The sequence below is a fragment of the Eurytemora carolleeae genome, unplaced genomic scaffold, assembly GCF_000591075.1.
Source record: "Eurytemora carolleeae unplaced genomic scaffold, Eaff_2.0 scaffold862, whole genome shotgun sequence".
NCBI classification, from domain to species: domain Eukaryota; kingdom Metazoa; phylum Arthropoda; class Copepoda; order Calanoida; family Temoridae; genus Eurytemora; species Eurytemora carolleeae.
This window is the reverse complement of record NW_019396870.1, coordinates 115,139-141,816: the sequence shown is the minus strand read 5'-3', so window position 1 is coordinate 141,816 and position 26,678 is coordinate 115,139. Positions and strand designations below refer to the sequence as shown.

Sequence of the window (26,678 nt, the reverse complement as noted above, 5' to 3'; positions counted from 1 at the left end):
ATACTTTTTAACTGCAGGGATTCAGTGCATAAAATATACTTTTTAATTGCAGGGATTCAGTGTATAAAATATACTTTTTAACTGCAGGGATTCAGTGTATAAAATATACTTTTTAATTGCAGGGATTCAGTGTATAAAATATACTTTTTTATTGCAGGGATTCAGTGTATAAAAGTATATTTTATACACTGAATCCCCAGTGTATAAAATATACTTTTTTATTGCAGCGATTCAGTGTGTTAACATTTTTTTACTTTTTTAACTAACACATGCCCTCACTTTAGGCTCAAAGCAGGTCTTTTATACTTACTGCCTGAATGCCTTATTTTACCTTTACCCGACTAAACCTATATTTAGACCTACTTCCGGTAATTGGATGTTGACTTTTTATAGCTCTTTGGAAAGCCTTGAACAAAAGAAGCAAAGAAATTTTGCTTAATTTTTTGCACTGAGAAATTGCACATTTCCTTAAGTATTTTTGCATATTTTAATTTTCCGTGGTAAGGGCTTTTCAAAAATGTATAATTTATCATAATAAAGTAATAAAGTAATTTAAAACACTGTTTTCCAAAATTGAGTCAATCCTCTTTGGGTGCATCGACATTCTTTCCAGCTTGACCAACCTGTTGAAGGTTTTTGATGACCTGTTCCAGGTCAAAAGCCTTCGGAGTAATGATTTTGTATGAATCCAAGGGGGGGGGTTACACCCCCCTAAATTCACTCAGAGGGGGGGGTAACGGGCTGCCACCCCCACCCTGAAACCGCGTATGCCCGATATCGTATGAGTATTCCACAGTTTTCTGGTTCTCATTGTACTAGTAAACTTAGTTTGACAAGAGCGGGGGAAGGTAGGCGGCCATAAGCCACAGCATTTTCCCTTCCATGCCACATATTAGTTTTATTTTGTCTTCCGCCAGCCATTTTATCTTTGATGTACCACAACATTTGAGTCTTGCGGCAATTGTAACGTTTTAAATTTAGTCCATTGCTGGATTTTCAAAAATCCAGCATGCGTTAAACGAAAGATGATACCTTTAAGAATTTTTAGAAGTTTATTAAAATTCAATGAATTGTTAGTTCAGTTGATAAAATGCTTTATATTTCACAAAGAAGTTTTTACATCATTTTAAGCTATGTGTACATCGAGAAAAATTGGTTGGGGTAGTCTAAAGAACAAGAAAAGATGAAAAAAAATCACAATATTAGCTGTCATCACATGAGCGTTACAGATTTCCACAAAAATAAATCTGTTTGCAATTTTCTCGTTAAATATTGCAAATTTTTGGTTATGGGCACCATTTAAACTCAAAGAGTATGTTATGGGGTATTATTTTTATTGTTATTAATGTTTTCAAAAAAAACCATTTAATAGGAAAGATTAAATTTATTTTTTGGGTAAAATAAGTTTAGCAGTTTACATTAAACGGAGTCATCATTATTTCAATTTAAAACTTAAATATAACTTTATATATCTTTTGCATGACGTGGTTACATTTTTGAAAATCAAAATTTCAATGCACTAAATTTACCATTTGAAACGTAATAATTGCCGGAAGGCTCGAATGTTGTGGCATGGAAGTCTGAACGGTTGTGGCTTATGGTTACCGGAAGACAAAAAAGCCAATATGTGGCATGGAAGGGAAAAATGTTATGGCTTATGGCCGCCTGTCTTCCCCCGCTCTTGACAAACGAATTCTGCAAATCACTTAAATGATGTAAGACGACCTCCAAGTCTTTATATTAACTGTCATGTTTTGTAGGACACCCTGTATACTTACATTCTTTCTTTAACACCCTGGTCATGAAAAATGTAAAATGTTCTGTAATTTTATTAATATATATATATACATATATATATATATATATATATATGTTTACTTGTTCACATGATTTGAGGAAAATAATATTTGATTTGATTTATAGAGAAATAATTTTGATGACAACGTTCTTAAAATCTTTTTATACAGGGATCTCAACAAACACGGGAATTTAGAGACGATTTGAAAATCATCTCATCTAATAAATGAGAAAAAGTGTACCAAACAAATTTTATGTCTACTGCAAGAATACAAGCTTTAGGTCTTCTAAGCTTTACAAAATGTGGTCTTCCTTTTTTGTATTTTTATAACTAACTGACCTATAAAACATTGGACAAATTTTGCTTTTTTTATAGATGGTCACATGCAATGGTTCATACACAAGAACTGTGCAGTTCTGTAAGACAAACGAAAGATGAAATTTTTAAGTAAAAGATGATTTTGGCGCGGCGCGCTTCATGTATTTTACAAGCTGAGGTCTGGGCGTTGCCCCCTAAATTTCCAAAATCCACCACACTCGGTAAAAACAACTTTCTACATCAAAACGGTTATTCTGAGGATTGTTATGCTACCCATGGGGTCAAAGTTAAATCTAACAGGGAAAAATAACTAAAATCGTAATTTTAGACCAAGTGCGGGTAAACGGTAGGAGTAAATGTGAAGTATCTTATACTGTGTTTTGTGTCTTCGCTTTGCATTCAGATAAGCTACAGTTAAGCCGTACATCGAAAGAATTCATCAAATGTTGTATTCTTCACTTTCTGATAATGAAATGTTGCAGATATTTAGTTTTTTAATTAAATGATTATATGGAGCTCTTTAAAACTGTTTCCGCATATTCATAGCTTTATATTTATTTTTGCAAATACTGATATTTACGTAAAATAGCAAAAAAAACATTAAAAAATTGTCTAGACGACATTTGATAAATTCTTTTGATATATGGCTCATTAAGGGTTTAACTGTATGTGCCCATTAAAGAATTATAATACATCATAGATAAAGCATTAGTTACAACAAATTATACAGATTAAGGGCAAGAGAGGCGGGTATTCTAGTATACAGTCGAACTTTTCAATATATTCTTCTTCAGTATTTCTTCTCTTTAATCTATATTGAATTGTTGTTTTTATGCAATACTAATGATAACAAACCAAAAAAAACAATTAAGACCCGAATATAGCTTATTGTATTAGTCATTATTTATAATAACTGCCACGGATTTTTTAAGTATAAGAAGCAATAAAAGGAATAAGAGAAACGCGAAACGTCCTTGAAGCCTAATAAGGCATACGTGCATTCGGTCAAGGAATAATGGGAGTGTTGATATGTTAAATGTTGTTGTCTAAGCTAAATTTATTAATTCTTCACGACAACGTGCCATTCTCTTGCAAACGTTAGACAAATTGACATTTATCATTTTTGAGCCGAAAGTTATAGAAATTTATGAGGAGTCAGCTATCCTTAGAAATCTCAGCATCTTCTCCAGGATATGATATTATAATCAAGATAGAACTTCAGGGGGGAAACAGTTCAAAATCCTAGATCGTAGCTAAACTGACAATACAGAGATCAGGGAAACATTATTTAATAAAACACAATCTTGATAAAATTTTCATTAATAAACATATTTTTAATTAGATAAATGAAAAAATATGATTTCTTTAAAAAATTGGGTTTACAATTTTGTCGTTAAATTTTTTCTCATCTTATTTTACCCTTTTTAAGAAAAATCTGTAAGAAAAACATAAAGGAATTCATATAAGTTTATTGATAAACTAGAAAATATAAAATAGGTAGATTTTTAATGAAATTTTCTTTTATGATATCTCATGCTATCCCTCAAAAGCAGTTCTCCACATTGATCACAATTGATCTTGTTGTGTTTTTCTTCAAGATGATGCCACAGGACAACCTGACTTTTACACACATGATCACATTTATCACATTCAAACCTTGGAACAACTATGTTGTTGGAATCAATAAATCCGCGATCTTTCTCAGGAGAAATCTCTGAATCCGATTTATTTTTTAATGACGTCACGGACACAATAGTAGGCCCGTCAGGATCCATATTGTTAGCATCAATATTTTTCGGTCCATTTTCTCGAGAATTCTTGTTTAAGACAACAGATTTTTCTTGAACAATAGGGACTGCCAGGCGAATTTCTTTCACAGAGCTTCCGGTCTGAAGACGTATTTCATTGGGAGCGCTTAGTTCAAAACTATAATTATAAGTTTGAACTGTTCTCCTACCTTTCAAAGGATTGCTAATCGTTATAGTCTTTTGAGGTTTAGAGGTGTCAAGATCAATTGGGGCTCTGTTCACTTCTTTTTTCTTTAATTCATTCTGGAGATTAAATCTGTTTCCTGAATCTAGATTACAAGACAAAAAACTATCCATGCAGAGAGGGTTCGTACTTAGCTGATCTGGTTCTAGGTGTGAGAGTAGAGAAACAGTTTTCTTATTTTTAAAAATATTTTTAGTTTTTGATTGAGAATTAACAACAGAAGGTGTTTGAATAAGAAGAGGACCGGAGACTTCAGGTAAATTACTTTTTAGTTCTGTTCTCGAGTATAGTTCCACAGAGGGCCTTTTAGACTGGGTAACTTGGGCAGCTTCGAAACTATTCGAGCGTTTCTGACCGACTTTATTGGCAGAGGTTTGAAGTGGTTGTTTCTGAGTTAAGTTTGTACTCATAACATTTCTTTTAAAAGTTAACTCATTTCCATGAAGACCATAACCAGAATAGTAATAACTTGGAAGATGACCGTCAAATATTATTATTTCTGGACCCTTCTTTTTCTCAGGTTCAGATTGTTCAGCAATTTCTTTATCTTTCTCGCTTAGGTTTCCTTTAGGATCTGTTGAAGCTTCCTCTGGGTCTGGTGGTGCTATGGTGAATGGGGAAGGTTTCTCATGCTCTGGAAAATAGTTTATGATTCGAAGGTTCTTCAAGTTTTGAGTTGTTACAACTTCCTTTACAGAAGGAACATCTTTATTTAATATAGTTGTTGCTTCTTTATTTTCTGGCACAGGTTTATTTATCACAGGAGCAGTGTTACTAGGTTTATCTGATGGGTTTTTAATAAATGGCAAAGATACTTTTCCAGTAAAATTTTTATTCCCCAGGGTTATGACTGTGGGTCTAAATGCTGAACTATCCTTCTCAAAATCAACTTTTTCTGGAGAAACAACACTGTTTAGAGTAGACGTGTCTTTTACTGTATTTTCATCAGAGATTGAGCCAATATCCATCTCATATTTGATCTCTTCTAGCTTACAGTTCTCAGAGGAGTTTAAAGATCGAACATTTGATAGCTGGGGAAGAGAATTACTATTGATGGCGGTGGTATTAACAGGTTTGGCGGATGTATCAGCGGCAGATGAGGAGGGATTAATAGCTGAGGCGGAGGTATTGACAGCTGAGGCAGAGATAGCAACAACAGAAGTGGAGGTATTTACAGCAGCAGCGGAGGTATTTACAGCTAAGTTTAAGGTATTAAAAGCTGAGTCGGAGGTGTTGACCGCTGCAGCGGTTGTAATGACAGCAGATGCTAAGGGATTAACAGCTGAGGCGGAGGTATTGACAGCTGAGGCAGAGTTAGAAATAACAGAGATGGAGGTAAGGACAACAGATGTAGAGGTATGGACAGCTGTGGCGGAGGAGAGGACAGCAGATGCGGAAGTTTTAGCAGCAGCAGAGAATATGTCTAGAATTTGGGCGGAAATGTTCCTTTGTTTTGATTTGGAAGCAGTTGAGTTACTTGGTTTAACAGTTTTATTTTTAGAGAAATTATCATTTAGTTCAGAAGTGACAGATCCAATGTATTTAGAAGAAGACGATTCCTCTTTAGATATTCCAGGTTTCGTTGAAACTGAAAATATAAAAATGTACTTATAGTGTGTATAGTGTATATACACATAATTTATTTTATTAAAAAATTATTCTTCCATATTTCAATAGCTCGGAGCAAATTATTGAATTAAGTGTTAAAATATGGGGCACTTCTTAGATAACAATGTTGAAATCCATCTTGCACCAGTTCTAAAATATATATTATTAGTTTTACATCTTGCACCAGTTCTAAAAATTTTCTTAAATACATTTTTTTTTAAATTTGTGAATTCTTTTTTAAATCATTTTTTAATTAATTTTCAAACAGGATTTGACAATTTTGATGAAATGGTTTCACCCATTTCAGGGGTATATAATTTTAAGAAATGATTTTAGATCTGGGGGAAAAATAAATAATTGATCAAAAAAAGTTTTTTTTCATTCTTTTAACCTAAAAAACTATTTACTTTTTTGGCTATACTTCGCGCGCAAACACACCTTATTTCTTGGTGATAGATTATTTACAAGAATTACACTGAAATCAGCCTTTTTTCTGCTTTTCCGGATTTAAAAAACATTATATAAACAGGATCCGGATAAAAAACTTGATCCCAAACAGTGCTATATTATGATATTAATCTACCTGAACCATGTATTCTCTCTGTGTGCTGTTTTAAACGTTCAGGATTATCAGATGAAAAGTTGCAGAGATCACAATAGACTGAATTATAAACAATTTTTTTTTTATTTTTAGATTAAATATGTTACTTATCTAAAACTGACAATTGGCCAAGGATCAAAAAATTAATATTTTAAACTAAGTATTGGTATAGTTACATAGTAGACCATAATTTAATGACACTCGTAGATTTCACAATTTCAGGGAGTTATCTAGGGACACAAAATATATGAACTAACGAAGATTAAGGACAGCACAGAGAATGCGTCTTGGGATGACATGCTGTTGTTCCCAGATGTAAATAATAGCTAAACATCCCATGGCGGATTCTCAGTAATGTCGATTTTTAATCAAATTTACTTAACTTTGTAAATCTTAACATATTTCGATCTTTATTCAAATGAATTACCAAGATTACTAACACTTAAGAGAACTAAGCATATGTATACATTTTCATAACCCCCCCCCCCCCCAAGTAGATTCAAAAACAAATATGTTAAATTAATTGTTTTGTTTTTCCTGCATTGCATAAAGAGCAAGGATGCGAACTGTTCTCGTGTTCTCTCAACTTTGCTTTGTCAGTAAACATACAGTAGCAGTCGTAACAGGGATAGCAGATAGGCGTCGCGGGCTTTCCTAATACAAACATAAATGAGTAAAGATATAATAAAATATAATTTTTAAGACTTTAAATAGTGGCTAACAGACTTTGTGGTGCGCCTTCAGTTGGGTTATTTTTGGGTCCTTTTTTGACTTTACTTTCTTTCGGGGTCAAAATTTGACATAAAATAATATTTTCACATGTTACCAAAATTATTTTTACAAAAATTTTCGTTTCTTACAAATTTTGACCCTGGCAAAGTTAAATGGAAAAAACGACCCAAAAATGATCCAAAACGAAGCAAGAACGAACGTGTTTCCATTTTTATAAATGTAAAGATATTGCAAAGTTGAATAAAAGCAAACTTAACATATTATTACAGTTCTCAAATCTTGGAAGTTAAATCATGTTTTTTAAACAATCCAAAACGATTAACAACACTAAAAAACTAAGGTATTCATAAAATCAAAATAAGGAACCTGGTTTTGAGGGCGTTGTCTTTTCATTTGGAACTTTGTTGGCATCAGATTCAAGACTTAGCTGGGATTTAATTTCTGAAACTGAAACAATTTTAAAGGAAGAGACCCGGGTTTTATCCTGAGGAGCAGTTTTGTCTGTAGTTTGGATAGAAATAGATAAACTTTTTCCTTCAAATTTATTTTTAGTGGAAAGTGTTGAATCTCTCCCATTTTCAGATAATTGACTGTTTGACTTGATCAATCGATCTTTACATTGATTGGAGTGGTAGAAATGGTAGTTGTGATCAACAGAAATATTCTTATCACAATCACACGGGTTCTCCACATCACCAACAGTCAATATTTTTGTTTTCAAGGGTTTCGTGGATTTCTCCGACAAATCATTATTCGCGGATTCCGTTGCCAGGAGTTGAAGCATGCTCGCATAGGTTTCAGGATCAACTTGATCTGAGCTCCCAGAACTGACATCATCATTAAGGGAAGGTTTAACTTTAATGTGATCATCGTGGTCCAAGTCAACATTGAGACTTTTGTGTCCAGGCAATCCTGCTCTAATTTCATGCTCAATTTCAACTAGAGACATTATTAAGGTTTAAATCATTTTTCATGATCTTCTTCCTTCTGAAAATGACAATTTAAGATAGATTGACTTTCGAATTGACGGAGTCAATTATATTCATATGGAGAAGGGTATATTTTCCTACGATAAATAAACCCCATCACCTAGTCCCCCAATCCCAACACACAAAAAAAACGTAATTTTCTGGACTAACTCACAAAATTTGTCATAACATATCAAGTATAAGTTGTTGAAAATATGTTAACGCTTAAAATAAAAACGTTAAAAATATTTGTTATCGAAGTTATTAGAATATATTAAACAATTATCGTGACAAAGCTCATTTGAAGATCAGAAGTAAAAAAAAATTATTCACGAGACTTTATTAAACATTTTTAATGTAATACGTACGTACGTGGTACTCATTAAACAATAAACTTAACATATATCATTTTAGAGCACTATAAAAACGTACTTGGGTCTGTCCTAGTATTAAGAAATTACCACGTACTTTATTTTTAGCGCTTGCTTTTTTACGAATTAACTTATTTAATATTTAAACCTTCTTCTAAATTATAAAAATTTCACCGGAAATTTTTCGGTAACACGCCAATCTGTACGCAATCAATTTAAACTTTATAATTTCGACTTTGGTCCCTTGGACAAAATAATGTTGTGCGTCAAAGCCGCGCTGCTTTCATTTTACGCAAGTAAAATAAACGCCAAGGAACAGGGATAAAATATTTTACAATAATTTGTCCCTTTTAAAATCTTGTATAAATTCAATTAAAAAATAAATGAAATAAATATTTTTAATAAACTTTAAATTTGTTGAGGCGTACACACAGTACACAGAGGCAGGTAGTTAGAGGGGTTCACCAGTTCCTTAGCACAATAAATATTTTATAGTTTTTTACTTTTCAGCCCTCTCTAACTGCGAAATGTTGTTTATTTTTGCAAGCTCTTAAAAGAGAACAGCACCATTTAGTGTAGGGAGTAAAGGAGTCTTTTATGGAAATTTGTGGTCCGGAAAGCCAATTTAATTAAGCTTTTTAGTTTCTATAAATAAAATATTGGGTTCGTCCTTGTATACGATTTTTGGACCACACCCCCTCCTATCAATTTTGTAAATGACCTAGATTTTAACTATTTTCATTGAAAAAATTTATTTTGTATTATTTTAGGGTTGGTTAAGTTATAGGTTAGGACAATTTCTGGACCGAGCGCTGCGACTAGGACAGGATAGAGGGCCGAGCGCTGCGGCCAGGACAGACCTTAAATTTCAACAATTATCAACAAAGAAGTATATATTTAGGATTTGGTTCTGGGCCGAGCGCTGCAGCTGATAGGATAGGGGACCGAGCGCTGCGGCTAGGAAAGTCTAGGGGCCGAGCGCCGGGGCCAGGACAGGCTAGGGGGCCTGGTTGTTCTTCATTTGTTGTCACGGAAAGTAATTCTAGGCCAGGTAACAACAACAAAAAATCAACCAACCAATTAATAAACCAATCAACCAAAAAATCAATCAACTAACCAAACAACCAAAAATCAATCAATCAAATAACTAAACGACCAAAAAACCAATCAATCAATCAACCAATTAATAAAAAAAAATAAAAAAATACAAAAATACATAGTGATCCAGATTTGCTCTGTTATTTTTTTAAATACATCTCTAATAATTTATTTCCAAATTACTCATATTCAAAACAAAGTTGTTTACAGGGTGTTCCTCAGAAGTACAACTATCCCCCCTGGAAACTTTTCGAAAATCACCCTGTTGCCGCTAAAATCAATCCACTTCTGTCCTACAGTCTAAAGGTATAGTAGAATTTTAAATTGTCAGTTTTGTTACCTTTGCTAGTAAAAAGGAGTCAAAGTAATAGATTAGTTTTTTCATTACTTTTAGTTTTTATAATTTTGTTTATATAGATACTAGGCTTTTAGGGCGCTTCGCGGCCATCTTCCATTTCAACTTTTAATTGTGGCTTTTTCTGTTAGCATCTTGTCTATGTACAGTATAAAACAAAAAACAAAAAAAAGTTTGCGGATTTCATAATATTTTTTCGCGCATTTTCAAAATCTTACAAAATAAAAATTTTTGATCATTCATAAACCTTTCCTGGGGTCACGTGAGGTCCCACACAAAATTTGGGCCCGATCGGTTCAGCCGTTCTTGACGTTTATTGTATACAAACAAACAGACAGACAGATAGTCAAGCTAAATTTATATATTGATATATTTTTAGGTTCAGTCCGGCCATATTCCGAAATCAGATGAATTCAGGAACGAGCAATTTTATTGATATTGTTATGAAGACTAGGGTTATATAATTTCATATAATACTAACTGAGGGGCCAGGTGTTGCCCGTTAAAAAAAAAAGTTAAAAAAATGTCGAATTTTTTATAGCCTATAACATTCCATGGCCACCCCTGAGTGTCCACAAACAATTTCAGACTAATCGGTCCAGCCGTTTGGCCTGCTATAGACAAAATATATTTATATACGATTGTCTTGTTTTATTATATAGATTCCCACTCCCATTTAAAGGGCGATGGCATTTTTAAAACCTTTTTTTATTTAAAATAAAACTAAAAAATTTACAATGAAAAGGTATTATAAACCTAATTTGATAAGAAAATTGTTTTTATTTAGCGAATTCATTCTCTCCAACTCTAGCTTAGCAATTTCAGGTAAATATTAAAAAAATATATATTTTAAAAATCTATGTTTATTGCAGTGCTTAGGATCCGGATCCGTTGGATCCGCAAGATTTTGACTTCCTGGATCCGGATCAGCAAAAATATGCGGATCCACGGATCTGGACCCAAAGGGAATTTTATCAACAAAAAACTGTAGAAAAAAATTTACTCTCAAACCCAAATCTGAACTATTGAAAAAATAGAGATTATAAAAATTTCCTGATTTGTTCATCAAGTTTTATTATAAAAATAAGACTAAAAGTTTAAAAATTCTGCTTTGCTTAAAAAAATCAGAACATTTTATGGAAATAACCTGGATCCGACTGGTGGAACCGGATCCATTTTTTTCCAGTGAGGATCCAGGACCCGGATCCGCATCAATATTAAATGGATCCTAAGCACTGGATTATTGTTTAATCACGCAATATTTTCACATCAGTTTTCATTAAAGGAACCGTAGGCGTGGTTTCAAGTGACCCTCTAATTATAAAGCGGTAATTAAATACAATATGCACAGTGTACACTAGACAATGGCATCACCCTTGAGTTTCCCAGCACTGAATTTTCAAATATGAACAGGGGGCGAATACAGGGGGGGGCAGAACCTTCGCCCCCCCCCTGATGGATTCAGGAGGGGGGCGTAGACCCCCCCTGAGATTTTAGAATAGCTCCTCAATCGCATTTTCAGATTTCAATTCTTTATGATTCCTTAAGGGAACGAAAACCTAGTGCAAAACAGGAAAAATATCTATCTTAACAAAAAAATTTTGTTCCTTAATCTGGATTTTTGTTCCGAAATATATTTGCACACCCCTCACTTAAATCCTGTATCCGCCCCTGAATATGAAAATAAGGATTTCTCATCGATCATACAATGGTTTTTATCGTACCGTTGTTACTCGGTTAATGGAGGTCCACTTGAAATTACTTCTACAGTCCCTTAAAATTACAAATTGACAAAATTTAGCATAAAAATAATTGAAAATTTGTCAAGGTTTGCTCCAGTATTATCTTTCTTCTGTTGGAATAGAGTCCACCATTGTATTTGGTATTCTACAATGGGATCCTGAGGTACTCATTTAGTAACATATAATGATTTCATCCGCTCTTTAATGTTTATGATTTTTTTGTGTTTTCAAATATTCCAAGTAAGTAAGTGCTAAGAAAGTTTGCATTATGCACGAATTTGACTCTTGACAGGAGTATTTTTTTAAAATGTTCATTCAGGCCTTATGGCTTTATCAAATTTTGCAAAGCATAGTAAAAGCTGATTTTGAAGATTAGATATTTATAATATGATAAAGGATAAGACGCCCAAAATTAGTGATGCCATATTCTGCAAAAGTTCACATGAAATATAAAATCAATATTTTATAAATTAAAAAAAATCTGACATTTTTAGGCCAGATCTGATGCTGATGATTTTGAGGGCACCCCTCATATTTGGCTTCAGGTATTTTATAATATTACGATTTAGATGTAAAAAAGTGCCCTTTTTATTTTTTTTTTGCACATCTTCACTAGTCTATCCATAATCCATATACACTGGGCTTGTCTGTCTATTCGTTTGTTTGAATCCAATAAACGTCAAAATCCCTGAACCGATTGGGTCCAAATTTTGTGTGGAACCTCGTGTGATCTTAGGAAAGGGTTATGAATGATCGAATTTTCAAAAATTTGCTTCTTACAAAATTTGATTTTTGAAATTTTGTAAAATCCAAGAATTTTTTTTATATAAAATCCGGGAAATTTTTATTTTTTTTTATTTTACAATGTATACAAAAAGACCATGTTCTTAAAAGCCTAGTATATATATACTTTGCTTGTCTGTCTATCTGTTAGTTTTTCCGTTAGTATCCAATAAACGTCTTAACGACTGAACCGATCGGGCCAAAATTTTGTGGGGGGGGGGACCTCACATGACCCCAGGGAAGGTTTATGGATGCACAAAATTAAAAAAAATTTTATCCAAATGATCGTTGTATAGGTTGACGGAGTTCCAATCGACAACGCTCACGTCGCATTTCCACCGAATGCCGACAATTTAGGAGAGATTTAAAACTAGAATGAAATATGTTAACGTCTTTTTTAGCTCGATTTTTTTTATATACATTGTAAATCTGACCTGGCTTAACCACAGAACAGTTATTCTCTTTGGGTTTAACGTATTATTTCCTGACGTACTATCGAAGACATCAGTTTTAAGATACGTACAATAAATGATGATTCAGTTTTGAAAGTCCAGAATTACCGTTTTTTTTTTTTGAAAATAATGTTTAGTTCACGTTTTAAACTTTAGAGTATTTTTTTGAATGTAAGAAGATGAATTCGTATTTAGCTGAGAATCCTCTCCAGGTATTTATCTACATTTTTATATAATTGATTATATTATGGGTGAAACTTGCAGGGGCTTTTTTTTGAATAAAAATGATCAAATCCACCTTGCACCACTTCTAAAGTTTTCTTTGATACATTTAAAGAAGATTTGGGATTTTTTTCCTCAGATTTTTCATAATCTTTCAGGTTCATGCTTTTTTGTGTAAATTAAATCATTAATATTGTAAGCCAGAAAAATAATTTCGCCAAAATGATTCAAAGCAAATCCCGTGGGTACTTACTGAATAAGTTTTCATTTTTTTTTCATTGTTTTATAATTGTATAATTGTCAAGTTTTGCTGGTGAAAAAAGGATTTGACATATTCGATGAATTAGTTTAATTATATACGTAATAATACTCTTTTATATTAACTGAATTTATTTTTTGGCATCTTGCATGTAGATATTTTTTTGTCAAATATGTTCTATTGGGTTATTTGTTAATTTCCTTGAAGTATTAGTTTAACCAACTCTTAATTACTTCATTAATTGTTGCTATTTTTTAAGTTGATTGATTTATAATTTGAATAATTTTAACAGTTTTTGGTATTGTTTAGTCCAAAATGAAACTGTTCTTGGGACAAGATAGTGATGAAGATTCAAAGGTGAGTATTTAATACAAGGGTGTGTAATGCAATTCAAAAATAGCGCTATATAATATATATTTAAAACTAATATATATGATAATATTTTTAAGGCGGTTTTATTTTCAAATTATGGCGAAAGATCTATTTAGTTTCAGGAAATCAAATGACTTTTAATTCTGGGATATTGGCGTAACAATCTTGAGAATAACATTTGTTAAATTCTTGTCGAATTTAGGTAGAAAATAGTTCTCAAGAGGCCAAAGAATGGAGGTTTTTAGGGTGAATCATAAAAATCAGTTGCGTTAACACTCCAGGCTGCAATCCTGAAAGCAGTCTTGGGATTCCATATTAAGTTCCTTGATTTGATCAAGTTTAACCCAAGACTTCGGAGAAGGAGAAAGAATGTAGCTCTTCAAACCTGTTCCTGTATATTTCATATCTATTTATTTATTTTTACTATTACTTAGATTTAGTTATCATAGTATAAGTTTCATCGAAAACATGTCAAGACGACATCTTATATATTCTTTTGATGTATTGAAAGTTCTGAGTTAAAGTGTACTCCCCCCTTGTGCTTTTACACTGAGATTTAACTAGTTTTATCAAAATTTCCTCTTTTAGGAAATCCTTCGTCATAATCTACGAGTTCTTCAAACTTATTCTTTTCCAGGTAAGGAAGAATTTCTAAGAAAAGTTATAATATTTGGATACTGAATTTTTATCAATAGTAAAAAACTTTCAATATAAAGTCCTTTTTTGTTCCTAGGCCATGTAGAGAAATATCTTGTCGTCTCGTTGAAAAATCCAGGTATTCGAATTTTTCTTCTTTCTTCTATCTAGAATTGAACTCTGTACTGTGTATTTACCACTCTCTAATCAATCTTCTATCTAGCATTGAACTCTGGACTGTGAATTTACCACTCTCTAATCAATCTTCTATCTAGTATTGAACTCTGTACTGCATATTTACCACTCTCTAATCAATCTTCTATCTAGAATTGAACACTGTAGAACCCTGTATTGCGTATTTACCACTCACTAATCAATCTTCTATCTAGAATTGAACCCTGTATTGCGTAATTACCACTCTCTAATCAATCTTCTATCTAGAATTGAACTCTGTACTGTGTATTTACCACTCTAATATTTCTTCTATCTAGAATTGAACCCTGTACTGTATTTACCATTCTCTAATCAATCTTCTATCTAGAATTGAACCCTGGATTGCGTATTTACCACTCTCTAATCTATCTTCTATCTAGAATTGAACCCTGGATTGCGTATTTACCACTCTCTAATCAATCTTCTATCTAGAATTGAACTCTGTACTGAACTCTGTACTGTGTATTTACCACTCTCTAATCTTTCTTCTATCTAGAATTGAACCCTGTACTGTGTATTTACCACTCTCTAATCTATCTTCTATCTAGAATTGAACCCTGGATTGCGTATTTACCACTCTCTAATCTATCTTCTATCTAGAATTGAACCATGGATTGCGTTATTTACCACTCTCTAATCTATCTTCTATCTGTACTGCGTATTTACCACTCTCTAATCAATCTTCTATCTAGAATTGAACCCTGGATTGCATATTTACCACTCTCTAATCAATCTTCTATCTAGAATTGAACCCTGTATTGCATAATTACCACTCTCTAATCAATCTTCTATCTTGAATTCAACCCTGTACTGTGTATTTACCACTCTCTAATCAATCTTCTATCTAGAATTGAACTCTGTACTGTGTATTTACCACTCTCTAATCAATCTTCTATCTAGAATTGAACTCTGTACTGTGTATTTACCACTCTCTAATCAATCTTCTACCCTGTACTGCATATTTACCACTCTCTAATCAATCTTCTATCTAGAATTGAACTCTGTACTGCGTATGTACCACTCTCTAATCAATCTTCTATCTAGTTTTGAACCCTGTACTGTAATTACCACTCTCTAATCAATCTTCTTTCTAGAATTGAACCCTGTACTGCGTATTTACCACTCTCTAATCAATCTTCTATCTAGAATTGAACCCTGTACTGTGTAATAATTGAACCCTGTACTGTGTATGTACCACTCTCTAATCAATCTTCTATCTAGAATTGAACCCTGTACTGCGTATGTACCACTCTCTAATCAATCTTCTATCTAGAATTGAACCCTGTACTACGTATTTACCACTCTCTAATCTATCTTCTATCTAGAATTGAACCCTGGATTGCGTATTTACCACTCTCTAATCAATCTTCTATCTAGAATTGAACCCTGAACTGCTGCGTATTTACCACTCTCTAATCAATCTTCTATCTAGGATTGAACTCTGTACTGCGTATGTACCACTCTCTAATCTATCTTCTATCTAGAATTGAACCCTGTACTACGTATTTACCACTCTCCAATCAATCTTCTATCTAGTCTTCTATCTAGAATTGAACCCTGTATTGCGTAATTACCACTCTCTAATCAATCTTCTATCTCAATCTTCTATCTAGGATTGAACTCTGTACTGCGTATGTACCACTCTCTAATCAATCTTCTATCTAGAATTGAACCCTGGATTGCGTATTTACCACTCTAATCTTTCTTCTATCTAGAATTGAACCCTGTACTACGTATTTACCACTCTCTAATCTATCTTCTATCTTGTATTAAACTCTGTACTGCGTATTTACCACTCTCTAATCAATCTTCTATCTAGAATTGAACCCTGGATTGCGTATTTACCACTCTCTAATGATTGAATTTCTAAAGAATAATTTTTCTGTTTCTCCGACTAGTCTAGAGGAAAAATTAGCTAAGGTTAATTTTTTTTAGTTAGTTTTAAAATCATATGAAATGTTTTTTAAATCCTATGTAATGTTTGTAATTTAAAAATCGATTTGTTTTCTGTGATAATGAATAATTCAGCCATAAAACATGACATAGTCAATAAATATTTAGATCTTTAAAAAAATTTTAGGCAAAATCTAAATTTTTTTAAGTTTAAGGAATTCAAAAATGTTTGAAGGTTTATTAAAGAATAAGCTGAATCGACAAATTGAGTTTAACTCTTCACAGAGTTCATAATCGTTTTATTTAAAAAAACTTCGGATTTACTGATGAAATATATCACTTACATTTTCGCTAGGAGAGAATATACCCATTCCGTCAAATTTTAGACAATTTTGCTTTAGATCTTTTCGGTAAAGGAAACTTTAATTATCATTATCTTATTTTTATTTTATTATATTTATTGCAGTTGTTGTTATGATAATTGTTTATTTTTTATTTTTATTATTGTTATTATCTCTTTTATAAAGCTTTTTGCTCACATATGTTCAAGTTAGTTAAAACTGGTTAAACGACTGGACCAAATTGGCTTAACTTTTTTGAGTGAACTTTTTTAATTCCACGGGCAACGCCGGGTACTCAAGCAAGTTGTTATTGTAATTATTGTATTACTATAATATTTTTGTTTGTTAAGAAATGCTGGGCCTGTAATAAGATATTTGAAGACCCCGAACTGCTGAAAACCTGCACAGATTGCAAGGTATAAAAATGTCGTCCTCTATATTTTCAATATTTGTAGTAAATTCTAGAGATTGTGTATCTTTCGACCTACACTAATCCGCTATACTACACTTCTGACCTACTCGCACGTGGTTTTACAGTTACTAGTTTAACATTGGCATAGAAACTTTCTTTAACTAACCTTACTAGGAAATAATACAAAATAAACCGCTGTCGTAGGTCGGATATTGTAGTATATCGGAAAGTTAGTTGGTCAGAAGTTCAGAAGGGGCCGGGGGGACGATCTAAAAAAATCATTCTATATTCTTGACTCTTTAATTTTGATCTTTTTTAGATCGCGAAGTATTGTAACAGAGATTGCCAGCGACAGGAGTGGAAGGTGCATCGACTACTGCATCAGGTATTGACCTTGGCATGTAATCTTGAGTAGGGAAGTGTACCCGGATCAAATATTATTTTTTAATAAACATTGTTCCAAAAATCACAATTTTATTTGTTCTGTAAAGACTAATTAATGTGTGCTATTTCTATTGAAACATTATTTTTTTGATGTTGTGTGAGAGAATAATGATGAAATGAATTAATCGAGATAAGTTTTTCAAAAATGACAGTTTTGTTTACTTTCGAAAAGGGTTATTTTACCAAGTGGCTGTTTTGGGTCTTTTTGTTGAGTTCTGATTAAAAGATTGAGACATGAGTGATTATTAAATATTCATGTTAAGTTGTTTACAACATTTATTTTTGCTTTTTTATATTTGTTCATGTTTTTTAGTTTTCTTTTTTTGTAACTGAAATATAATATAAGCTGACAAGCTTTCTCTAAATAATTTTAATAATTCAGGAGTTGGAGCACACAAGACGCCTGCTGAAAGAAGAGGAGAGTGAAATAGAGAAGGAGGAAAAGGAGAAGGAAAAAGTTAAACAAATGCTTCAAACTAGATGATAAACACAAAAAAGGACGAAAACGACGAAAACGACAAAAGGACGAAAATGACGGAAAGGGAAAAAGGACTTGCAGGAAGAAAAGGACGATTAAGACGAAAATGACGAGAAAGACAAGAATACTCTTTCTATGATCGAATTCTGATATATATAAAAGTATTAAAAAAAACCTGTGATATGTGTAAACATTTTGCTCAAAAATTCGAAAAAATTGCAAATATTCAACTTTGCTTTTTTATAGTTTTGAAATCCAATGTTACCATTTTTAGTATTTTTGTTACTATATTGTTAACAACTTCTTTGTACAATGTATATTATCATCAGAATCTCAATTAGAAATGAAATTCAAAAATGTATTTTTTTATTTAAGAATTATGGCACATTCATCATATCAGTTAATTTGTTATCTATAATGTCTACTCTCAAGAGAGATAAAGATCAAAATGCTCATTATTTATTTTTGAACCAGAAATATTGAAATGTTCTAGCATAATATATAAAAAGTATACTCTTTCAGAGAATGGAGGACAATGTTAGTGAGGATTCTGAAGTGAAATCCGAGGATGATGAGAGGCTGAACCTGAAGGTGAAGCCCGACCTCATGATAAAGGAGGAGTTGGAGGATGACGGGGAGGATGACGAGGATGGGGGGAATGAGATGGCTCTGTTGAATTTTGAAGTAATTATGGAAGGTGAATGAAAAACTATTTTTAATTGTTTTTAATAAGGTATTGAACTTTAACTTATAACCAACATTTAATTAGATTATCTTATATATATATATATATATATATATATATATATATATTATACAATGCTTTTTTAATCTGAGACAAAAAAGTAAATTATTGATGTCAATGTAACAGAGCCGTACACAGAGTGGGGCTATGGGCACATGGGGGCTCAGCCCCCCCCCCCCTCCTTAACTAACTAGTAAAAATAGTGGGGGCTACGGGTTTTTAGCTCCAATCCCCTCTGTGTACACCCCTGCACTGTAACATGTAAATTGTAGAGAAAAAAATTGTTGTGAATACTTTGTCTCTTATTTAGGCGTTGAGAAACTTATAAAAGAAGAAACACCGGACATACAGGATTATAAATGTGATCAGTGTGACTACTTTGCATCCGGCTTGTACAATATGAAGAGACACAAGAGCAGTAAACACGTTCCTCGAGATCATAAATGTGATCAGTGTGACTACCACGCGAAAAGTGTTGTATCACTGAAGAGACACGTGGCTTACAAGCATTCAAAGATTAAGGAAACCACTTGTACTGTTTGCAACCTCGCGGTTCCATCCAACATGGCGCTCTTCAAACACATGAAAAATAAACATGGCGGTATGAAACATCCTTGTGACAAGTGCGACTATATTGGCGCCAATTCTATGACCTTAAAGAAGCATCAGGCCCGGCGACATACTGGGGAACAGTTTAATTGTGAAGATTGCGTGTTTTCTACTAATACTGCCAGAGATCTAGACAAACATAAGGATAAAATGCACCCGGTGGATTCTTGCACCTGTGATGAATGTGAGTTTGTAGGTCCAAACCGGATTGCTTTGAGAGATCACAAGAAAAGTAAACACGCGGGATTTCTCTGTGATCAATGTAGTTTTTCCGGAGCTTCAGAAAGTGGGTTGAGATATCATAAGGAGATTGTTCACGAAGGAAAACGGTTTCCTTGTGATCAGTGTGAGTATACAGGGTGTTCTAAAGGTATGCTGAAACATCACAAGGAAGCAACACATCAAGGCATTAGGTATCTGTGTGATCAATGTTACTTTTCTACAACGTCTACGGAGTATTTAAAGAAGCACAAGCTGAGTAGACACGAAGGAGTGAGGTATCCCTGTGATCAATGTGATTATATTGGAGCTCTTCATAGCAATCTAAGAGCACACAAGGCAGTTCGCCACGGGGACAAGAATGCTAAATTTCTGTGCGATCAGTGCGAATTTTTTGCTCTCAGCAAAAGTAACTTACTCAACCATAAACGGAGAAAGCACGTAGATATAGTGTATAACTGCACGTATTGTGATTATAATACTACTAGGAAAGAGTTTTTAAAAAGACACTCTGAGGCTAAACATGAAGGTATTAGATATCCCTGTGATCAATGTGATTACGAAGCAACCCAGGCAGGGAACTTGAAAACACACAAGCTTAATAAACATAAATAGATGAATAGAATCGGTGGGCAGCTTAGTTCTTGTTTTAAAGAATGTAACACTCTAACCCTACTCATCTCTTCAGATAAGCTGAAAAGCTTTTTTTTATGTTGATGTTGGATAGTAAAGATATCTCGCTGTGATCTATGGTTTTTAGAGACTATCCCCGATTAACAACGGTACTCTTGTAACCTGAGACCGATCAAGGAGGGCAGACTTTTCCTTTCTTGTTGAACATAATTGCAAGTGGTTTTGTATTTATGGAATATTGATATTTACTTTCTTTAAGTTGCTGATTTCAAATATTTACACTCAAATTATTGATAACCACGGTTGAAACAGAACAATGAATGTGACGTTATCCGCGTTGAGTTCACACAGTACGCTAGCGTAATATCCTTTTTTACTGCTTCTCACTCAACATTTAAATGTATGGTGGTTGAACTGAGTACCGTTGTGAATTGGGGACACCCCCTGCAAATGAAAAGTCACTTAACATTACTCTTACAGTCCTTTAAATAATTTGATTTTAACCTGTTACCATTATTTACATATTGTACGATGTTAGATCATACAATGTACATCGTACCCCCAGACTGAAAATTAATCTCAGCGATTCTCTTGTTTCATTGTAAATTGACATGTAACTGTCTAAACAGGAGAAAATTATATTTGTTCTCAATTTTCTAAATCAATTAGTTATTTTCTGACTATAATATTCTCTTATTTATATCTTTATTAACTTATTTATCTAAAGAATCTTATTTACGAACTACATAACGCAGAGATTATGTGTTGACACTGTTGCGACTAAATGTTGAAAGCCATAAATTATAAATTATGTGGATTGTGGACATTAAAATTGTTAAAACTCCCACCATCGCTGTGTTTGTTGGTTATTTGTTTGATTAAATTAATGTTGTTAATGACCAGTGAAGGTATAAAAATCAGAATTGTATGTATATTTTTCTCAAAATCAAGTATGAAATAGTTTTCTGTAACATTTAAAAAAAATGTTTAAATTAAAATTTGTGTATTCGACATCTTTTAAAACTTATTACAGTCCACTTTGCATTAATTGTGATTATTCTTGACCATTAGACCAAACTTTCCCTGTTTAAATGTTATAAAATGAGTTGTAAATTTTAAACTATTATGCTAACTATTAATTTAACCTGTTTTTCAGAAAAATGGTTGAATTAAACAAAACTCGAGATTTATAGTACATTAGTACAGGGTCTGAATATAGTTCAGGGGTTAACCTTCTTACTTTAAATAAGTTTCACTTTAAATCTGCACTGGGCCTGTTTTGAAAGCAAGGAAATTTCGATTGACGCGTTAGGGGGAAAAATAAAAAATTAAACTTGATCTAGCCACTTTTTATCTCTTCTTTATATCGGTTCCTGAAAACTCATAATATTATTCCCATTATTGTAATTAATCTTTGATATTTCTGTCATATGTTGAGGGGGGAGGGGGGGGGGGGGTTTTTTTCCAAATTTAAACCCTTGCTCAAAGTTTAAATCAAAATTGTCCATGCAAGGTTTTCAAGTTTATCATATTTGTTTTTAAACTATTCCAATTTTTTCTTCTTAATATCATTTTTCATTTTCTGGTTTTTAAGTTTTTAAATAATTTTTAAAATTTCAGAAGATGGAAAACGTTTACGCGGATTCCTCGTTATCAGATGATAGGGTGGAGAACTGTACTGTGAAGGTAATTACATAGGATTTGGAAAACATTTTGGTTTTTTATCAAGTCATTTATTTTTCCCATTATCATTTTAACGACAAAAATTCTGAAATTGTCATAATTGACTATTGAGAAGATAAGTGGGAACTATTTTTCAATTATGTACACACCCCTCTTGCTTAAAACTTTAATTTGATATTTAAATTCGGCCTTTTTCTTCTTTTTTCTTTGCAGTACTTTTTCCGATTATCCACTTCGTTAATAGTTCGTCTATGTTTCAATAATCTTTTTCAATTGTAGAAGATGGAACACGTTTTCGCAGATTCCTCATTTCAAGATGACAAGCTGATGAATCGTACTGTAAAGGTATAAAAATAAGATTTTGCGATGTTTTTTTACCTTGTTTTGGTTTTGGTTCTCTATAAAGCTTGTCCCCCCCCCTTCATTTTTAAAATTTAGCGGGATAAACGGGAAAATGATTATTAGAAGGGTAGGGGGAATACTTTTGAATAATATTCATAAAAGTATATAGTATTTATGTAAACCACATCAATTATTTCCCATCTATGGGTTGCCAAGTTAAATATTTCTTTTGTTGACAAAACTAATTATTTTCTTTTTTAATATATTTTCCTATTTTCTCTTCTCTATGTTTCTGCTTTTAAATTTTTGTATTCAAGAAGATGGAAAACGCTTTCGCGGATTCGTCAGTCCAAGACAATAAGTTGGAGAACTTTACTGTTAAGGTAAATATATAGGAGTTTGAAAACATTTTATTTAATTTGGTTGCACTAAATATCCTCTTTTCCATTTTAGTGACATAAACCTTTAAATTGTCATACTTGATTATTGAGAAGGGAAGTGGCATCTATTTTTTTTATAGTGTACACAGTACACAGTACACACCCCTGCTTAAAGCTTTAATTTTATATTTATTTTTTGCCTTTATCTTTAGAAGTACCTTTAATCATTTACTATTCCGCATTATCTCCTTCTTTGATAGCTTGTCTGTATTTCATAAATCTTTTAAAATTTCAGAAGATTGAAAACGCTTTCGCGGATTCCTCGTTCCAAGATGACAAGTTGGAGAACTGTACTGTTAAGGCAAATAAATAGGATTATGGCAAAATTTTTAATTTATTTTGGTTTAAGTTCACTAAAATAAGATTTATTTTCCCATTTTTACAATCATAGCGACATAAAACATTTCAACTGTCCTAATTTTAAGGGAAATGATTGATAGGAAGGGAAAAGGGAATGATTTTTCCAATTTAGTATACACTAGTATATGCTCCTGGTGAAAGCTTGAATATTTATATTTAAGTAAACTATTCTTATCTCTTGTGGTTCCAAGTCTTCATTTTTTCCTGTTGACCATTTTTTTTTACTTCCTTCTCTAATTTAAAATTTTGCATTTTCTTATTTACTAATTTTTTTTTCACTATTAATCCTTTTTTATTTTAGAAGATGGAAAAAGTTTTGGCGGATTCCTCGTTCCAAGATGAGGAGGTTGAGAAGTGTACTGTGGAGGTGAAGCCGGACCTGATCATCAAGGAGGAGAGGATGGATGATGAGGAGGAGGGAGACATGGGTTACATGGGAGGCCTAGCGAACCTGGATAACGAGGAGGGAAAGGAGATGGCTCGGATGAATTTTGAAGTAATCATGGAAGGTTAGTTATCAATACACAAATATTTTTCCTAGAAAAAATAGATAATTTCTTTACTTTACTTTTTACCTATTTTGTTTCTATCAAAGTTTTTTTCTTAATCCAAAGTGAAATTTTCGTAGATTTAATATTTCCATTTTCTTAACTTACACAATATGAAATGAATTGATCGATATGGGCCATTTAACGAAATAATTTATCCATTAAAAAATTTGCTCCTTTAAAGATGAATTATTAAGGTGTTGAGAAGCTTATAAAAGATGAAACACCAGACGTTATCGAGTACACATGTGACGAGTGCGAGTATTCCGCAAACGGATTATATAATTTGAAACGACACAAACAAAGTCATCATGGATCTCTGGAGTTTGAATGCAACGAGTGCGGATATTTAGCTAAAAATGCTATTTCTTTGAAGGTACACAAGACTTTTAAGCATAAAGGTGAAAAAGGATTTAAATGTCCCGTCTGTGACTATGTAGTCGATTCGCGTAGCGCTTTAAACCTTCACAGGAAAACAAATCATGGTGGTGTACAGCTTCCTTGTGATAAATGTGAGTATGTAGCTCCCAGTCCTAAAGCTTTAAGAAACCACAAAAAGAAAAAGCACATTGGTATTCAGTTTACATGCGACGAATGTGTATTTGCCACCAACACCGCCAGAAATTTAGACAAACATAAAGATGAAAAACATCCGGTTGAATCTTGTTCCTGTGAGTATTGTGACTTTGTAGCGTTGACTAGGATAGCTTTGAGAGATCACGGAAGAAGTAAACATTCAGGGCATTTGTGCGATCAATGCAGCTACTCAGGCGCATCTGAGAGCGGACTCAGAAACCATAAAGAAGTGGTTCACGAAGGAAAACGATTTCCCTGTGATCAGTGTGACTATACAGGGTGTTCTAAAAGTATGTTAAAACATCACAAAGAAGCCACGCATCAGGGTATTCGGTATCTGTGTGATCAATGCTTCTTCTCCACAACCTCAACTAAATATTTAGAACAACACAAGTTGAGTAGACACGAAGGAGTGAGGTATCCCTGTGATCAATGTGATTATATTGGAGCTCTAAATAGTAATCTAAGAGCACACAAGGCAGTTCGTCACGGAGATAAAGATGCTAAATTTCTATGCGATCAGTGTGAATTTGTAGCTACAAGTAAGAGCAACCTTGGAACCCATAAACGAAGGAAACATGTCGGAATAGTTTATCATTGTGAAAGTTGTGAATATTCCTCACTCAGAAAAGATTTTCTAAAAAGACACAGAGAAGCCAAACATGAGGGAATTAGATATCCTTGCGATCAGTGTGATTACGAGGCAACCCAGGCGGGTAACTTGAAAACGCACAAACTAAACAAACATAAATAACTCTCCAACTCCTGTATATAAGTCGAAAATCCTGAAATGCAATCAGACTACAGTCAATTATTCTCAGTTAAGATGTACATTCTATTATATTGTACGATAGAACTTAATCTAAGAATACTGTGTTTAAAGTCTAGATGTATAATTTTGACTCGAAGTCTTCCTTAATTGACTTCAATGGATGTACTAGGATATCAAGATATATCCTACGAATCCTGCTATTATACCACTTATAGTGTACATTGTACAAGTTGACAATTTTAACCAATTCAGATTTTATGCAGTTGCATAATATACACAAAAATCAGAGCCGTGAAACTTGCAGAAAACATAATTTTGCTTATTGGACATGTAAATGTAATTACATTAAAAAGACGCAGCTAGAATTTAAAAGGAATAGTTGACAACTTTTCTGTTGTTAAAACCTTTTTATTCATGAACTAACTATAAATTTTGTCTGACAAATATCGTTATTGTAAATAGACAAAAACTAAGGATTTGAATTTCCTAACTTACCCCCCCCCCCACACACACACACTTAGCTTTTAATTGTATATGCTTGAGCTTAATTATATCAATTGATAATATATGTATAATGTAATATGTGATAAATGAATGGTATTTAACGTTTACTATGTAAACTCGTGCACAATTTAATCATTACATAATTCCGGGATTTTACTCTCCTTTTAAAATCATGTTTTTCATGAAGAAGTTCTTTGCAAAAAAATTAGTTTGGGTGGACAAATACATTTTTAAGGTAATTAGTTTTTTAGCTTCAGGTCCCTTTGTTCCTCAACGTTTATAAAATTGTACGTCCCCTGAAAGGAAGGTTAATTAAGGAATACACTTAAAAATGATAAATATTTATTAATGCGACCGAAAGCCATGTTTATTTACCGATCTCGGCTGAAAATTAACATGAAATTTTGTGATAATTTGTTCTTATAATTGTGCAAATCTTAAATTTCAAATTATATAATTAGTAGACAATAATCTAACGTTGCTTTACTCCATTAATATCTTTTAATTAAGTTTATAAAAGCAATGAACATTATCTTGTGATTCTGTATTTTCTCCAGTTTGTTTCCATGTTGTTACATGTTATTTTATTTCAATGATATATGTAATATATGTAATATATTTAGAACAAAATGGAGGATTCTATAAAGTCAAAAACAGGGATATATATTTATCTTTTATTAATTAATTCCGCCTCACTAATAATCTTTTATCATTGTGTTCAGAAAATAAGTTCTTTTTCTTAAAAATTATATCCTGGAATGGGATTTATTGAACAAGTAAAGTTAAAATCAGTAATTGTTGAATATGAAGACGACATAAAATCAATCTTTAAAGGAACGTTATGCGTAATTTCAAGTGAACTTTGATTTAAAGAGGAACATCCCCCATTTACAACGGTACCATTGAAACCTTTGACTAACCTAGGATGGTCAACTTCTCCTTGTTTATCTATATATACGCTTGTATTTGTTAACAATTTGTTGGTAGTCTATTTTCTAATTTTGAATATTGATATTTAATTTCCAGAAGTAGCAGAATATAAATATTCACATTCGAATTATAGAAAACTGCGTTTGAAACAGAATATTAACACTGTGGGTTTTCCTGTTTCCAGGAATGAATGTGTCCTCCGCGTACACTACTTTTTTCGGCTTTTTAC

General features: G+C 32.7%; 4 protein-coding genes across 7 annotated transcripts; 3 read left to right on the top strand and 1 right to left on the bottom strand.

Annotated features, from left to right (window-relative positions):
- Positions 1 to 3,569: 3,569 nt before the first annotated feature.
- LOC111709574 (uncharacterized) lies at positions 3,570 to 8,054 on the bottom strand. The gene is made up of 4 exons (XM_023483305.1): positions 7,416 to 8,054; positions 6,855 to 6,971; positions 6,300 to 6,377; positions 3,570 to 5,696 (listed from the first exon to the last, which is right to left on the bottom strand). Exons 1-4 carry the CDS (start codon positions 7,996 to 7,998, stop codon positions 3,622 to 3,624), a joined length of 2,853 nt encoding a protein of 950 aa, XP_023339073.1. The 5' UTR covers positions 7,999 to 8,054; the 3' UTR covers positions 3,570 to 3,621.
- Positions 8,055 to 9,403: 1,349 nt separating this feature from the next.
- On the top strand, positions 9,404 to 18,195 carry LOC111709572 (dauer abnormal formation protein 25). Its single transcript, XM_023483303.1, has 15 exons — positions 9,404 to 9,439; positions 9,697 to 9,792; positions 10,221 to 10,258; positions 10,629 to 10,666; positions 11,670 to 11,746; positions 12,078 to 12,128; positions 12,663 to 12,723; positions 12,975 to 13,030; positions 13,609 to 13,656; positions 14,260 to 14,308; positions 14,405 to 14,446; positions 16,340 to 16,440; positions 17,105 to 17,170; positions 17,486 to 17,551; positions 17,993 to 18,195. The coding sequence occupies exons 8-15, from the start codon at positions 12,998 to 13,000 to the stop codon at positions 18,092 to 18,094; spliced, it is 507 nt and encodes a 168-aa protein (XP_023339071.1). The 5' UTR covers positions 9,404 to 9,439; positions 9,697 to 9,792; positions 10,221 to 10,258; positions 10,629 to 10,666; positions 11,670 to 11,746; positions 12,078 to 12,128; positions 12,663 to 12,723; positions 12,975 to 12,997; the 3' UTR covers positions 18,095 to 18,195.
- Positions 18,196 to 18,291: 96 nt separating this feature from the next.
- Positions 18,292 to 21,734, top strand: LOC111709571 (zinc finger protein 716). Its single transcript, XM_023483302.1, has 2 exons — positions 18,292 to 18,785; positions 19,144 to 21,734. The coding sequence occupies exons 1-2, from the start codon at positions 18,614 to 18,616 to the stop codon at positions 20,274 to 20,276; spliced, it is 1,305 nt and encodes a 434-aa protein (XP_023339070.1). The 5' UTR covers positions 18,292 to 18,613; the 3' UTR covers positions 20,277 to 21,734.
- A 137-nt stretch (positions 21,735 to 21,871) lies between these two features.
- On the top strand, positions 21,872 to 26,181 carry LOC111709570 (zinc finger protein 62 homolog). 4 transcript variants are annotated; one of them, XM_023483299.1, is made up of 6 exons: positions 21,873 to 21,980; positions 22,257 to 22,322; positions 22,640 to 22,702; positions 22,995 to 23,060; positions 23,421 to 23,628; positions 23,865 to 26,181. In XM_023483299.1, exons 1-6 carry the CDS (start codon positions 21,918 to 21,920, stop codon positions 24,995 to 24,997), a joined length of 1,599 nt encoding a protein of 532 aa, XP_023339067.1. In that variant the 5' UTR covers positions 21,873 to 21,917; the 3' UTR covers positions 24,998 to 26,181. The 4 variants fall into 4 exon arrangements, with proteins under 4 accessions (XP_023339069.1, XP_023339067.1, XP_023339066.1 ...); XM_023483298.1 differs by having other exon boundaries at positions 22,637 to 22,702; XM_023483301.1 differs by lacking the exon at positions 22,995 to 23,060 and having other exon boundaries at positions 21,872 to 21,980.
- The last annotated feature ends 497 nt before the right edge of the window (positions 26,182 to 26,678 follow it).

What these genes read in the sequence shown, in the direction of transcription:
- LOC111709574 (XM_023483305.1), bottom strand. Translation starts at nt 7,998, where the DNA reads ATGTCTCTAGTTGAAATTGAGCATGAAATTAGAGCAGGATTGCCTGGA. An exon ending in GACAACGCCCTCAAAACCAG is followed by an intron (nt 6,972 to 7,415) that starts GTTCCTTATTTT and finishes TGTTTGTATTAG; the next exon opens with GAAAGCCCGCGACGCCTATC. An exon ending in TTGCTCTTTATGCAATGCAG is followed by an intron (nt 6,378 to 6,854) that starts GAAAAACAAAAC and finishes TTTATAATTCAG; the next exon opens with TCTATTGTGATCTCTGCAAC.
- LOC111709572 (XM_023483303.1), top strand. Translation starts at nt 12,998, where the DNA reads ATGAATTCGTATTTAGCTGAGAATCCTCTCCAG. An exon ending in TAGAGGAAAAATTAGCTAAG is followed by an intron (nt 16,441 to 17,104) that starts GTTAATTTTTTT and finishes TTGTTTGTTAAG; the next exon opens with AAATGCTGGGCCTGTAATAA. An exon ending in TGCATCGACTACTGCATCAG is followed by an intron (nt 17,552 to 17,992) that starts GTATTGACCTTG and finishes TTAATAATTCAG; the next exon opens with GAGTTGGAGCACACAAGACG.
- LOC111709571 (XM_023483302.1), top strand. Translation starts at nt 18,614, where the DNA reads ATGGAGGACAATGTTAGTGAGGATTCTGAAGTGAAATCCGAGGATGAT. An exon ending in TTTTGAAGTAATTATGGAAG is followed by an intron (nt 18,786 to 19,143) that starts GTGAATGAAAAA and finishes TCTCTTATTTAG; the next exon opens with GCGTTGAGAAACTTATAAAA.
- LOC111709570 (XM_023483298.1), top strand. Translation starts at nt 21,918, where the DNA reads ATGGAAAACGTTTACGCGGATTCCTCGTTATCAGATGATAGGGTGGAG. An exon ending in TGGAGAACTTTACTGTTAAG is followed by an intron (nt 22,703 to 22,994) that starts GTAAATATATAG and finishes TTAAAATTTCAG; the next exon opens with AAGATTGAAAACGCTTTCGC. An exon ending in TGGAGAACTGTACTGTTAAG is followed by an intron (nt 23,061 to 23,420) that starts GCAAATAAATAG and finishes TTTTTATTTTAG; the next exon opens with AAGATGGAAAAAGTTTTGGC.